Source organism: Ascaphus truei, chromosome 11 (genome assembly GCF_040206685.1).
Source record: "Ascaphus truei isolate aAscTru1 chromosome 11, aAscTru1.hap1, whole genome shotgun sequence".
Classification (NCBI taxonomy): Eukaryota; Metazoa; Chordata; class Amphibia; order Anura; family Ascaphidae; genus Ascaphus; species Ascaphus truei.
Genome location: NC_134493.1, coordinates 60990971 through 61005123, shown reverse-complemented (window position 1 = coordinate 61005123; position 14153 = coordinate 60990971). Strand labels below are relative to the sequence as shown.

Here is a 14153-nt window from a genome sequence, read left to right as displayed (position 1 = left end):
TAAAAGACAGGTTTTGCCGTGGTGGGCAAACATACAAAAAACAAACTCTCTCCCAACCGTTCCTAACTCACACAGTAGTCTAGGGTACAGAGCAACGCCAGCAACTTCCCATGGAAGTAAGGGGGATTTCTACCACAAACTATAACACCAAACTTCTCAGGCAGCGCAGCATGCTGGGGGATTAACCCTTTCTGTCACAGTCAGGGTCTTTGGCTTTGCTCTATAAAGTTATTATAATAACAGCATCTCCTCATATCACCCGATCCTGCTGGGAGTATTAATGTCATCTATCACATTTGAATCTTTCCAAATGAAATGTTCTCTTCATCAAAGTTATTTGGAAATGCAAATGAAAGTCACAGAGCTGCCACCTCCGGGTAACGTTATACTGGTGCTGGCTGAGGCCTTCAACTGGGCTTGGAAATGGGTAAAACTGGGCTTGGAAATGGGTAAAACTGGGTTTGGAAATGGATAAAACTGGGTGTGGAAGTTGGAAAATTCTCAAAACAAACATTTAAAAGAATATCCAGTTTATATAATTGAAAATTCCCCCTTTACAAAACATATTAAGCAGAATTAATCAAGAAATAACCAAAACAGTATTTCCTATGAGGAAAACGACCAGCTTTGTGTACCCTCCCACATTTAACATTTACAGGAAGATAGCTCAGGAACGCACACACCCAGAAAGGGAGAAATCTCTGCACAGAACACAAAGTCTCCGGCTGTTTGGCTTCTCACTGTGCTAAATAATTACCCCCATATTATACTGCAGGTCCCTGTAACTCATGTCTGTCATGTTGGGCGCAGCAGTCTAGGAGAGAGCCATATTCATATAGAATGTATGCTGCCCCTCCCTTAGCCCTGTATATAACCTTTAGGTAACACTTAGGTGTCCAGATTGGAAAGTGTCCCAGAAATAATCTGTTTTAATCTCTTTCGTTAGATTCTTAGCGGGACTCGTTATCGTGGAGAATATTAATCTCAACAAATCCTTTCTGGAAATTAAAATTATTTTTTGCTATTTTTTGCTTGGGAACTTTACCATGTTACTGACAAACCTTTTCTATGTTCTCTGAACCCTCCCGTCACTTTTCTGTGAAGCTGGAAACACGTTTTATTCTTACTGTAAATTCAGGAAAATAACTGATACGGCCCAAATAAAGGTTCGGTGCCAGAGATGTGATCTGAGAGATCCCAACCACAACATCTAGAAGAAACCCAGAAAGGAGACACCAGGACATTTGCATGTGCTTTGCACACACGTTTATTTTATCCCGGCTCTGCCCCATGTACCAGTCAGATACCGAGGCACCAGGTGTAACGCTCATACATCAGAGAGGAAGAGCAGTAACACACGCAGAAGAGCAATATGCTGACTTGGGTTGATATATTGCTGATAACCATCAGTATAATTCCCTGCATAGCAGGCACCATCTTCAACTGGTGTATCATGGCTGTGAGCTACAGAAACTGGAGAAAAGATATCAGCCTGAATCAGTGTGATCTCATCCTACTTAGTATGGGACTGTCTAATTTAGCCCTGCTTTGTATACTGAATGCAGAGTTGTTCCTTTACCTGGTCCCATCTCACCTCCGGTTCTACAGTGAGATCAACTCAGCTCTGATTTTTCTTGAGATGTTTATAATTTATTTAAATATCTGGCTCACTGCCTGGCTCTGTGTCTACTACTGCATCAAAATTTCCAACTTCATGCATCGTCTCTTCCTCCGAGTGAAGCTATGGGTTTCTTCTATGTTACAGAAGCTGCTGCTGATTTCAGCCGTGGGATCCTTTATCATAAGTGTCCCTTGGCTGTGGACTTGCCGAAAAAACAGCACTTACAGTCTCACAGCCAACTGCAGTGCGGTCAGTGAAACATCTGCTTTTTATATATCTAACATAGTCATCGCAGCCGTGCTAGGATGCTGTTTGCCCTTCCTGCTATCATTCATTTCTATTGGGCTCACACTGACTTCTCTCTGGGGACACGTCTGGAGGATGAAGCAGAAGACATCAGACTTCAGCATGCCCCGGTTACAGGTTCATTCCAGGGCAGCCAGGACCATGATACTGCTTGTTGTCCTCTCCATGTCTCTCTGCATTACACAGCTATACATCCTCTTCTTTCCTGCTGTTTCGGAAAACATTTTTATGACAATCTGTTGGTACTCTCTCCTGTGCTACCCCACAGCACAAGCCTTCCTCCTAATCCAGGGGAACACCAAGTTAAGGAGAGTGTGTCAGGGGATCCTACACGGCATTAACCCTTTGAGAGCCCCATAAGACTGATCATGGACTTTTTTAGCTCATGTTCTAGAGGAGATCGGGTTCCACGCTCATGTGGAGAGCAGCGCATGATCTTTTAATAAAGAAGTGTATGCCATTTATTGTGACGCAGACTTATTTTGGGACTGGACACATTTTATGTAGCTGCTTTTGCGAGTCCTCTGGAAGTGGGATCCAGTCTCTGACCCCACGGTTCTGGTTGGATTTATTACTGTACTTTAGTTAATACTTTGTGTAGCTGTCACATCCACATTAGTTTCTTCATCATGTAATGAGCCACTTACACTGCGGTGTCTGTAACACAATAAATATACAACTGCTAGTAATAAATGTGCTCCCTTGTTTGTGTTTACTGTATAGACAGGTAATTGTACAGAGGGAAGGTACCGATGTAACAGCAGAACCAGAGCAGGAGCTAATGTCTCTCACTCGCCCAGGACTGGGAATGTATATAATATATCTAATTCTATACTGACAGGAAGGTGCTGTCTGTCACATACATCTCATCACAGGAAGTCTAAGGAACACACACACGGCACCAAATATATAATGCAACGTGAGGCTCAGTTTAGTTTTGTTTTTTACCTCCTTACACAATCGTCCAACTTTGTTACATATGAGATGCACCGTCTGTGCGTGGATCTCACTTCTCTTCCTGACCCCATAAAGTTCCTATTACACAACTTGCGTCCGTAATGTATAGGGTTTCTGTTTTACTCCTTTTTTAGTATATAAACTCTGATCCTATACTTGGCCTCATGCAAGAAAACTCCGATAGAAAAAATCCCCACAATTTTGAAATCTCCATTTCTGACAGCGTTGCTATCACGGTACGCAGAAAGGCCTGAATATATATTTAATATAAAATGTATTACTAGTGTTATGGGATGGCGGCATCTCCTATGCATTGAAATGTCACGTGCGTCAAGACATTTCAATGCATTGGAGATACCGGCACCCCAAACGGGGCCTGTATCTCAGGAAGCAGGGGGTCCCTAGACCTGAAACCAATGCGGTTCTGCTCCAGAGACCCCCTGCTCATGTACACTATAATTAAAATGTATTTATTTATTAATTATTATTATTAATTATTTTTAATTATTATTAATATTATTATTAATTATTATTTATAAAAATGGGCTGAGGGCCTTAGTGAATCGCCCCGCCGGCTTCATTTTTTATCGAACGTGCTAATTTTTTTCAGCCCGGCACGTAAGCTCTGAGCTTGGTGCATAGCCCCCTATAACACCAAACGGCTGGGGGATTAACCCTTTCCTCTCACAGCCAGGGACTTTGGCTTTGCCAGGTGCTCTATAAAGTTATTATAATAACAGCGTCTCCTCATATCACCTGATCCTGCTGGGAGTATTAATGTCATCTATCACATTTGAATGTGAATGGGAACACACACACCCAGAAAGGGAGAAATAAGATGTACAGGAAGATAGCTCGGGAACACACACACCCAGAAAGGGGGAAATAAGATGTACAGGAAGATAGCTCGGGAACACACACCCAGAAAGGGAGAAATAAGATGTACAGGAAGATAGCTCGGGAACACACACACCCAGAAAGGGAGAAATAAGATGTACAGGAAGATAGCTCGGGAACACACCAACCCAGAAAGGGGGAAATAAGATGTACAGGAAGATAGCTCGGGAACACACACACCCAGAAAGGGGGAAATAAGATGTACAGGAAGATAGCTCGGGAACGCACCCACCCAGAAAGGGATAAATAAGATGTACAGGAAGATAGCTCGGGAACACACTCATCCAGAAAGTGGGAAATAAGATGTACAGGAAGATAGCTCGGGAACACACACACCCAGAAAGGGAGAAATAAGATGTACAGGGAGATAGCTCGGGAATACACACCCAGAAATGGAGAAATAAGATGCACAGGAAGATAGCTCGGGAACACACACACCCAGAAAGGGAGAAATAAGATGTACAGGAAGATAGCTCGGGAACACACACACACAGAAAGGGAGAAATAAGATGCACAGGAAGATAACTCTGGAACACACCCACCCAGAAAGGGGGAAATAAGATGTACAGGAAGATAGCTCGGGAACACACCCGCCCAGAAAGGGAGAAATAAGATGCACAGGAAGATAGCTCGGGAACACACCCACCCAGAAAGGGAGAAATAAGATGTACAGGAAGATAGCTTGGGAACACACCCACCCAGAAAGGGAGAAATAAGATGTACAGGAAGATAGCTCGGGAACACACCCACCCAGAAAGGGAGAAATAAGATGTACAGGAAGATAGCTCGGGAACACACCCACCCAGAAAGGGAGAAATAAGATGTACAGGATTATAGCTCGGGAACACACACACCCAGAAAGGGAGAAATAAGATGTACAGGAAGATAGCTCGGGAACACACACACCCAGAAAGGGAGAAATAAGATGTACAGGAAGATAGCTCGGGAACACACACACCCAGAAAGGGAGAAATACGATGTACAGGAAGACAGCTCGGGAACACACACCCAGAAAAGGAGAAATAAGATGTACAGGAAGATAGCTCGGGAACACACCCACCCAGAAAGGGAGAAATACAATGTACAGGAAGATAGCTCGGGAACACACACACCCAGAAAGGGAGAAATAAGATGTACAGGAAGATAGTTCGGGAACACACACACCCAGAAATGGAGAAATAAGATGTACAGGAAGATAGCTCGGGAACACACACACCCAGAAAGGGAGAAATAAGATGCTCAAAAAAGACCTAGAGGCACAGAGCCCGTGCAATATCTCCTGCACCTGGAAAATCATCTCAATTATAATTAACTTCCTACTGTACTAACATTATACTGGTGCTGGCTGAGGGCTTCAACTGGGCTTGGAAAGGGATAAAACTGGGTTTGGAAATGGACACGGGCAATTGGCGTGGGAACTTCTGTTCTAGGGCACCTAGAAATAAAATTATTTTTGCCCATAAATGTTAGGCACTGTATACCACTGTACAGTATACTGTAGAAGACACATAATGAAACGATACTGAACATGTAGAATAAATGCATAGTTTTATTTATTCGGGTTTATTACACAGTATACTGTACGGCCGGAAAACATCAGCATACAGTACAATATTATCCATCGAAATCCCCCCTTTAGCCGTTTTCTTTTCTGAGGAAAAACAAAAAGAAAAGTTTTAATGTACAGTAATGGTCAGCCCCCTAAAGAAGTACCCAGCCAGCCCCACCAAAATAATACGGCAACAAGACAGTACTCACCATAAAATTTCCCATTCAGCTGGCACCGGCGCCGGTCCACTGCCAGTCCAGCTTTCTTCATCATCCACGTCGATAGTTTGCAGCGGGACTAGTCCACCTGTAGGCTGGAAATCGCTTAGGTACATGCAAGCTTCATCAAAACTGCACGCGAAATCCGACTCAGACTCAGGCTCAGGGTTGTCACTGACAGTGGGACCATCATTGGAAGCCGGTGCTAGTGCTGGTGCTGGTGCATTGCTTGGCAGCGACTGTCGCTTCTTAGTTGGTTTTAACATGACCCTTCGCCTTTTGCCGCCTCCATGATCATAGATATGGGAAAAATCCGGTGACACACACCAATACCCTCCAACAAATTGGGGCTCAATACGGTGAAAACAGGGGTCGCTACATAACCTTTTCCTTACTGCACGCTTCCACGTATGAGGAGTTGGCGAAAATTTGTAAAAGACATTGTTTTCGATAAAATAATGATAAATTTGGGCAACTGTTGCCATCTTATCATCTGTTGCATTAATCGAGGCCCATATCAAATACGCATAACTTCTGTTGGGTTTTTGGAAAGCAGGCTGCACTTGAACACTCATGGCGGGTGGGTCTCTGGAGAATAGTGTAACACAAACGGAAACTGGTCTTTGTCTTTCTTTACTATTAAAAGCCTAAATTGATACATTTTTGCAACCTCTTCCTTCAGTCTCAAGGCCAAGGCCAAGTTACAATAGCACACTGTGGTACAGTATCTTTTTTAAACGAAACACCTGCAAGCCGACACATTACTGATTCGGCGCATTACAATTCATGAATTTCTGCCATCTGGCGGACACGCAAAGCATTGCAGCCTATTAAAATTCGAACCATTATCAATAAACGCATCAGCCGGGCATGACCCGTGGCTGGGAATGCAAGGTGAACGCGGCATGCGCCAGGTGAACAGCGTCGCATTCCAGGATCCAGCCAGGGACAAACCGGTGATTTGTTAGAATAAAAGCTGCCGCAACATTATATTGCTCTCTCCTAGACTGCTGCGCCCCCAACATGAACAGACATGAGATACAGGGAACTGCAGTATAATATGGGGGTAATTATTTAACATAGTGAGAAGCCAAACAGCTGGAGACTTTATGTTCTGTGCAGAGATTTCTCCCTTTCTGGGTGTGTGCGTTTCCGAGCTATCTTCCTGTAAATGTTATGTAGCCCTTTTTCTGAACCCTCCCAAAGGAACTACTGGTCACTGTACGACACCTGCGGCCCCAGGAGATCTGAGCTTCTGCTAGCTGGGAGCCTGTGGTAACACTCATACATTTACTTAGCGCAGCACCTCCACTTACCCAGGATCCCCGTGATGTTAGATTCCCCTGGGCAAGAAATACATACACACACATGTGATGCAACCAACTTTATGTAATATGATAATGCATGGCAACCTTATCACTCTAACATGCAACTTAGCAATAACACATATCCTAATAACTGGTACTGTCCTTATAACGGTAGTGGCTTAGCCCCCTCTTACGGAGTACTGTCTCAGTCCCGCTACCGCGTGCTCCACACCGTGTCCGTGTACGGTACTATATGGTATAGGCTCAGTCTTGTAACCACTCGCTCAGTGTTCCTACAAAGTGTTTAGCCTAAGGCGGGATCAGCGCCTGATGACCGGTGTTGGTGCACTTGATGATATGGTACCTGCCGAGCACTCCAGTACTCGGATCTGCAACTACTTCGTAAAGGATCCGTCGAGTTCCGGCCCGACATACAGGATCCAACATCTGGGGAGACCCCACCAAGATGGCCTCTGCAGCCGCAACGAAGAGCAGCGCCCAACCTTCTGCACGGGTGCGCAGCGTCAATGGAGTCCCTAACTGACTCCGTGAACTAACGTGACACTCGCTGTACTATAGGCCGTCCCTACAGCACAGCAACCTTGGATGGCTTAAGGGGAAACTCTTAGGGCCTGCGGGGTAGCCTATCCTATGCAGGTGGATCACTGACCCCCTGCACCCACTCTACCTCTCCGGTACCCACCCGGGTCCCCTCTGACTAACTCAGCCTAACCTCTGCAGCCAACACACTGCACACACACTCCACCTGCAGCAACCCACTGCACTCACTCGCTGTGTCTACTTGTCAGTGATCACAGCACTACCTGCCGTGACACCGACAAGACTGCACACACACACCTAAGGGCAGAGTCCCTAACCTATGGGCCCTCCCTCGGTACCTACCCCCTACCCTGGTGGGGATTGGGGCCTGCCAGGGATCTGGGGAACTACCTTACCTGGTGTAGGAGCCACTTGCTCCCTACACCCTTCCTCCCCCTTCCTGCTCCCAGCTCCACCCTTTCTGGGTGGGTGTGTTCCCGAGCTATCTTCCTGTACATCTTATTTCTCCCTTTCTGGGTGGGTGTGTTCCCGAGCTATCTTCCTGTACATCTTATTTCTCCCTTTCTGGGTGTGTTCCCGAGCTATCTTCCTGTACATCTTATTTGTGGAAATGTACAACATTCATAGGCAATACTGTTTTGGTTGTTTCTTGGTTAATTGAGTATAATACTGTATGATTTCTTACGTGGATTTTTCTAATAAATTATAAATATTTTTTGAAGTGCTTAAGTTGGTGAATTTTCCCTTTGTGATTTCCAAACCCAGTTTAATCCATTTTCAAACCCAGTTTTACCCATTTCCAAGCCCAGTTGAAGGCCTCAGCCAGCACCAGTATAACGTTACCCGGAGGTGGCAGCTCTGTGACTTTCATTTGCATTTCCAAATAACTTTGATGAAGAGAACATTTCATTTGGAAAGATTCAAATGTGATAGATGACATTAATACTCCCAGCAAGATCGGGTGATATGAGGAGACGCTGTTATTATAATAACTTTATAGAGCACCTGGCAAAGCCAAAAAACCTGACTGAGATAGGAAAGGGTTAATCCCCCAGCATGCTGTGCTGCCTGAGCCGTTTGGTGTTATAGTTTGTCGTAGAAATCTCCCTTTTTTCTATGGGAAGTTGCTGGCGTTGCTCTGGTCCTCTGTACCCTGGACCAGCGGTGCGCAAACTGGGGTGCGCGAGACTGCCTGCGGGGGGCGTGCGGGTTACAGAGGCCCCGTGCACTTCCCGAAGGCGCTTAAATTAAGTGCTGGGGGAGCTGCAGGGCGCAGGGGTGAGGTGACCACCGGCAGGGGGAGCAGGGAAAAACGTTTGCACCCCCCTGCCCTAGACTACTGTGTGTATTGGACACTACTTGGACCTGTCTCCTCTCTGGCAGTGTGGGTTAGCAGGAGGGTAAGTGAGTTAGGAAGGGATGGGAGAGAGTTTGTTTTTTGTATGTTTGCCCACCACGGCAAACCCTGTCTTTTATTTATTTTAAATACCAAGGGATTGAAGGATGTAATGAAGAGAGGGTTCAACAGGAACTGCAGCAAGAAGAAGGTGGAGTGACAGAAGGAGACTAGAGGTGTAGGAATATATCATTGTCACGGGAGAGCAGCACTTTTAACACCTTTATACAGTACCTTTCTGGGACCATTCAATAGGCAAAACAAGGTAGTGGAATAATATGTAGTTTATTCGGGTAAACCCGCGTACACACAATGAAATAAAAAATACAGACGGAATACGCACTTACTGGGGGTCTGGGGTGAAAACTCGCCTCAAATAGGTGCAGGGCGCCGGGTTCGGAAGTCTTACCCTGTCCTGAGCTTCCTGGTACTCTTTTCGGTTAGAATACCCAACAGGGACCACTACATTCTATTCTTAGAACTTGGTCCTTGCGTCTAACTTCGCTTCTGCTAGGCAGACTTTCCTAGCTCCACAAAAGAAGCCGGTTGCTCTGCTATTCGCAACAAAACAACTTTGAAAACCCGCCTTTGCATCACCGACTCAAGCTGCTAAATGGGCCGTCTCCTTAAAGACACTCTACTGAGCTATTACTAGGACGGAAGTCAGACTGGCAACCAATCAGAGCGTGGGAATTTTCCCAAAAGCAGTCGTGAGCTGGAGGCTCGTCTGGCTTTACCAAATCAAAGGAGGGGGAATGCTTAGGCTCGAAATGCACGGCGAGCGAGAAATATGAATCGGCCAATGGGAAATGCGCCTACCAGCAGCAACTTCCCCCAGCCAACCCATTGCCACCCACTGGGCAGGCTCCACCAGGTCTTGCAGTCGTGAAGGTGCCAGAGCACCAGGTTTGCCCCGAGCGGACAGGTTTTCCAAATGTAGTCCTCCTCCCAGCTATCCATAAATAAATTTGCATACCTGGGGGCAAACCTGGGGCCCATGGCAGTACCACATATCTGTAAAAAAATTGAGAATTAAATGAAAAATAATTATGTGTTAAAATAAATTGAGTACTTTCTAATAATTTTTTTTTTTAAACTGGAGTAATTGTAGAATCAGATTCTAACCTGCGTGATACAACCAGGCAGCCTTTCACATGATCGATCACGGTGTATAATGACGTTACGTCTGCCGTGACCCATATGTAGTTTGGCTGCCATTCCAGGTCTCTAAGAATCTGTAAATCATGAGTAGTATCACGCAAATATGATCTGACCTTAATTACCAGGGGTTGGAGATGGTAATCTATAAATTGCGATAAATTTGATGATAATGACGCTATACCCGAAATTATCGGTCTGCCTGGTGGTCGGGTTAGGTGTTTGTGGATTTTTGGAATTAAATAAAATAGCGGGATTCGTGGAAAGGGTAATAATAAAAAATCTGCTTCATCTTGTGTAATGGCTCCGCCATCTAAGCCACTCTTGAGTAAAGAACTGAACTCTATTTCACACTGACTCAGTGGGTTATTGTTAAGGGGGAGGTATGTGGTGGTACAATAACCCGCTAAGTCAGTTTGAAATAACAAATCAATTAAATACTTGGGGGCACAGGAGGTGGATTGTGTATTGCTGCTTACTACAGATTTTAATTAAAAATTTATGACAAGTGTTCGTGAGCAGGGGGTCTCCGGAGCAGAACAGCGTTGGTTTCAGGTCCAGGGACCCCCTGCTTCCCGAGATACAGGCCCCGTTTGGGGTGCCGGTATCTCCAATGCATTGAAATGTCTTGACGCACGTGACATTGCAATGCATAGGAGATACCGCTATCCCATTACACTAGTAATACATTTTATATTAAATATATATTCAGGCCTTTCTGCGTACCGTGATAGCAACGCTGTCAGAAATGGCGATTTCAAAATTGTGGGGATTTGTTCTATCGGAGTTTTCTTGCATGAGGCCCAGTATAGGATCAGAGTTTATATGATAAAAAAGGAGTAAAACAGAAACCCTAAACATTACAGGCGCAAGTCGTGTAATAGGAACTTTATGGGGTCAGGAAGAGAAGTGAGATCCACACACAGACGGTGCATCTCATATGTAACAAAGTTGAACAATTGTGTAAGGAGGTAAAAAACAAAACTAAACTGAGCCTCACGTTGCATTATATATTTGGTGCCGTGTGTGTGTTCCTTAGACTTCCTGTGATGAGCTGTATGTGACAGACAGCACCTTCCTGTCAGTATAGAATTAGATATATTATATACATTCCCAGTCCTGGGCGAGTGAGAGACATTATCTCCTGCTCTGGTTCTGCTGTTACATCGGTACCTTCCCTCTGTACAATTACCTGTCTATAAACACAAACAAGGGAGCACATTTATTACTAGCAGTTGTATATTTATTGTGTTACAGACACCCGCAGTGTAAGTGGCTCATTACATGATGAAGAAACTAATGTGGATGTGACAGCTACACAAAGTATTAACTAAAGTACAGTAATAAATCCAGCCAGAACCGTGGGGTCAGAGACTGGATCCCACTTCCAGAGGACTCGCAAAAGCAGCTACATAAAATGTGTTCAGTCCCAAAATAAGTCTGCGTCGCAATAAACGGGATACACTTCTTTATTAAAAGATCACGCTTTGCTCTGCACATGAGCGCGGAACCCTATCTACTCTAGAACAAGAGCTAAAAAAGTCCATGATCAGTCTCATGGGGCTCTCAAAGGGTTAATGCAGTGTAGGAGCCCCTGACACACTCTCCTTAACTTGGTGTTCCCCTGGATTAGGAGGAAGGCTTGTGCTGTGGGGTAGCACAGGAGAGAGTACCAACAGATTATCATAAAAATGTTTTCCGGAACATCAGGAAAGAAGAGGAGGTATAGCTGTGTCATGCAGTTAGCCATGGAGAGGACAACAAGCAGTATCATGGTCCTGGCTGCCCTGGAATGAACCTGTAACCTGGGCATGCTGAAGTCTGATGTGTTCTGCTTCATCCTCCAGACGTGTCCCCAGAGAGAAGTCAGTGTGAGCCCAATAGAAATGAATGATAGCAGGAAGGGCAAACAGCATCCTAGCATGGCCGCGATGACTATGTTAGAGATATAAAAAGCAGATGTTTCACTGAAAGCACTGCAGTTGGCTGTGAGACTGTAATTGCTGTTTTCCTGGGGATATATTTTTCGGCAAGTCCACAGCCATGGGACACTTATAATAAAGGATCCCACGGCTGACATCAGCAGCAGCTTCTGCAACACAGAAGAAACCCATAGCTTCACTCGGAGGAAGAGACGATGCATGAAGTTGGCAATTTTGATGCAGTAGTAGACACAGAGCCAGCCAGTGAGCCAGATGTTTAAGTAAATTATGAACATCTCAAGAAACATCAGAGCTGAGTTGATCTCTGTGTAGAACCGGAGGTGAGATGGGACCAGGTAAAGGAACAACTCTGCATTCAGTATACAAAGCAGGGCTAAATTAGACAGTCCCATACTAAGTAGGATGAGATCACAATGATTCAGGCTGATATCTTTTCTCCAGTTTCTGTAGCTCACAGCCATGATACACCAGTTGAAGATGATGCCTGCTATGCAGGGAATTATACTGATGGTTATCAGCAATATAAGAGCCCAAGTCAGCATATTGCTCTTCTGCGTGTGTTACTGCTCTTCCTCTCTGATGTATGAGCGTTACACCTGATGCCTCGGTATCTGACTGGCACATGGGGCAGAGCCGGGATAAAATAAACGTGTGTGCAAAGCACATGCAAATGTCCTGGTGTCTCCTTTCTGGGTTTCTTCTAGTTGTTGTGGTTGGGATCTCTCAGATCACATCCCTGGCACAAACCTTTATTTGGGCCGTATCAGTTATTTTCCAGAATTTACAGAAGAATAAAGTGTGTTTCCAGCTTTACAGAAATGTGATTGTAGGGTTCTGAGAACATAAAAAAGGTTTGTCAGTAACATGGTAAATTTCCCAAGCAAAAAATAGCAAGAATTAATTTTAATTTCAGAAAGATTTTGCTCTTATGAATGTAGCCATGTCCCCTCTGGCTCCCCGGTCGTTCTGGTCCCCCTTCCTTACCTCCGTCAGGGTGGGGGCTGCTGTGGGGGTGAGTGTGTTGCTGGGGGCTCCCGGCGGTGTCGGAGGCAGGGTGTCGCCATCTTTACTGTGTCCGCACATGCGCGGAGGCTTGTGCATTCGCAAGAAGAGACATGACGGCCATCTTGCGGTTGGCGATAGGCTTGGGCATGCGCAGGCGCGATGCGGCGGCCATTACTGCGAGGTTGAAGTGGCAGCAGAGGCGCTCCATAGCTCAGGGCCAGCACCAGATCACGTATGCGCAGTTAGGGCATTGTGGCGGCCATTACGTGTGTGCAGGTACTGGGAGACACGCGTATGCGCAGTACAGATCACGCATACTGCCCCAATGATAGAAGGCTCTATGGGGAACTACAACACCCTGCAGCCCCAGGGGCTGGAGCTCAGGTGACACAAGGGAGCCAATGATAGGGCGGGATTCTCCTGCTGGAGAAAGATACATTTGGCGCACAGAGGAAGGAAGGGTAGTAGGAGCTGGGACACAGACAGGGGAGGGTGTGTAGGTGCAGGGAGCAAGTGGCCCCTGCACAAGGCCAGAAAGTCCCCTAGGCCCCAGCTCGGCCCCTACTCATCCTAGTTTGTGGCTGCTTTAGGGAAGGCCACTGCTGGTAGGGACTTTGCCCTTTAGCAGTTAGTTAAGTCAGGCACACAGCGGGTGAGCTGCACGGCTCTGACAAGGTGACCAGTTTGACAAGTGCGGTCTGGGATCAGATCTACCTCACCACAGATAAGAGACTGTCGGTGTGGTGAGATCACCAGAGGGAGACCCTCCTATTTGGATGAGGACACCATCGCTGCGTCTTCGGTGAAGAAAAAAGGGATACCTGGCGCTCAAAATTACACTGTGTCCATAGGAAATAAACAGTCTCTTGAAAATCCCCCTGAGTCCAAATCATGAAGTTGATGTCGGAAGATTCTTCTTCACTGCTGCGACATCCCAATCCACCTGGAAATGATAAAGAGGCACACCATTGCGCAGTATTCCTGATCTTGATAGCTTCCCTTTACACAATATAGATCCCAATGTAGACTGTGCCTACTTACAGGAATGCCTCTTTCTGGATACAGTTGAGACAATCTGTGCTTTAACCCCTTCCGTGTCCACTGGTACCACGAATCCCCCGAGTACTTCCTCTATCCCTTAAAGCTCCGTGATTCAAGGATCTCTTTGTATTCAAAGCATCAGAGCAGGTATATGCAAACACGTGGCGTTTCAGGACAGACACGTTCTCTCAGAC

General features: G+C 45.7%; 1 protein-coding gene across 1 annotated transcript; it reads right to left on the bottom strand.

Annotated features, from left to right (window-relative positions):
- Positions 1-11525: 11525 nt before the first annotated feature.
- Positions 11526-13126, bottom strand: LOC142462921 (taste receptor type 2 member 40-like). Its single transcript, XM_075565136.1, has 2 exons — positions 12984-13126; positions 11526-12417 (listed from the first exon to the last, which is right to left on the bottom strand). The coding sequence occupies exons 1-2, from the start codon at positions 13124-13126 to the stop codon at positions 11526-11528; spliced, it is 1035 nt and encodes a 344-aa protein (XP_075421251.1).
- Positions 13127-14153: the final 1027 nt, after the last annotated feature.

Excerpts from the sequence above, each read along its gene's own strand:
- LOC142462921 (XM_075565136.1), bottom strand. The coding sequence starts at position 13,126 with ATGGAGCGCCTCTGCTGCCACTTCAACCTCGCAGTAATGGCCGCCGCA. Across the intron at positions 12,418-12,983 it reads TCCGCGCATGTGCGGACACA|TATAATTCCCTGCATAGCAG; the intron begins GTAAAGATGGCG and ends GATAACCATCAG.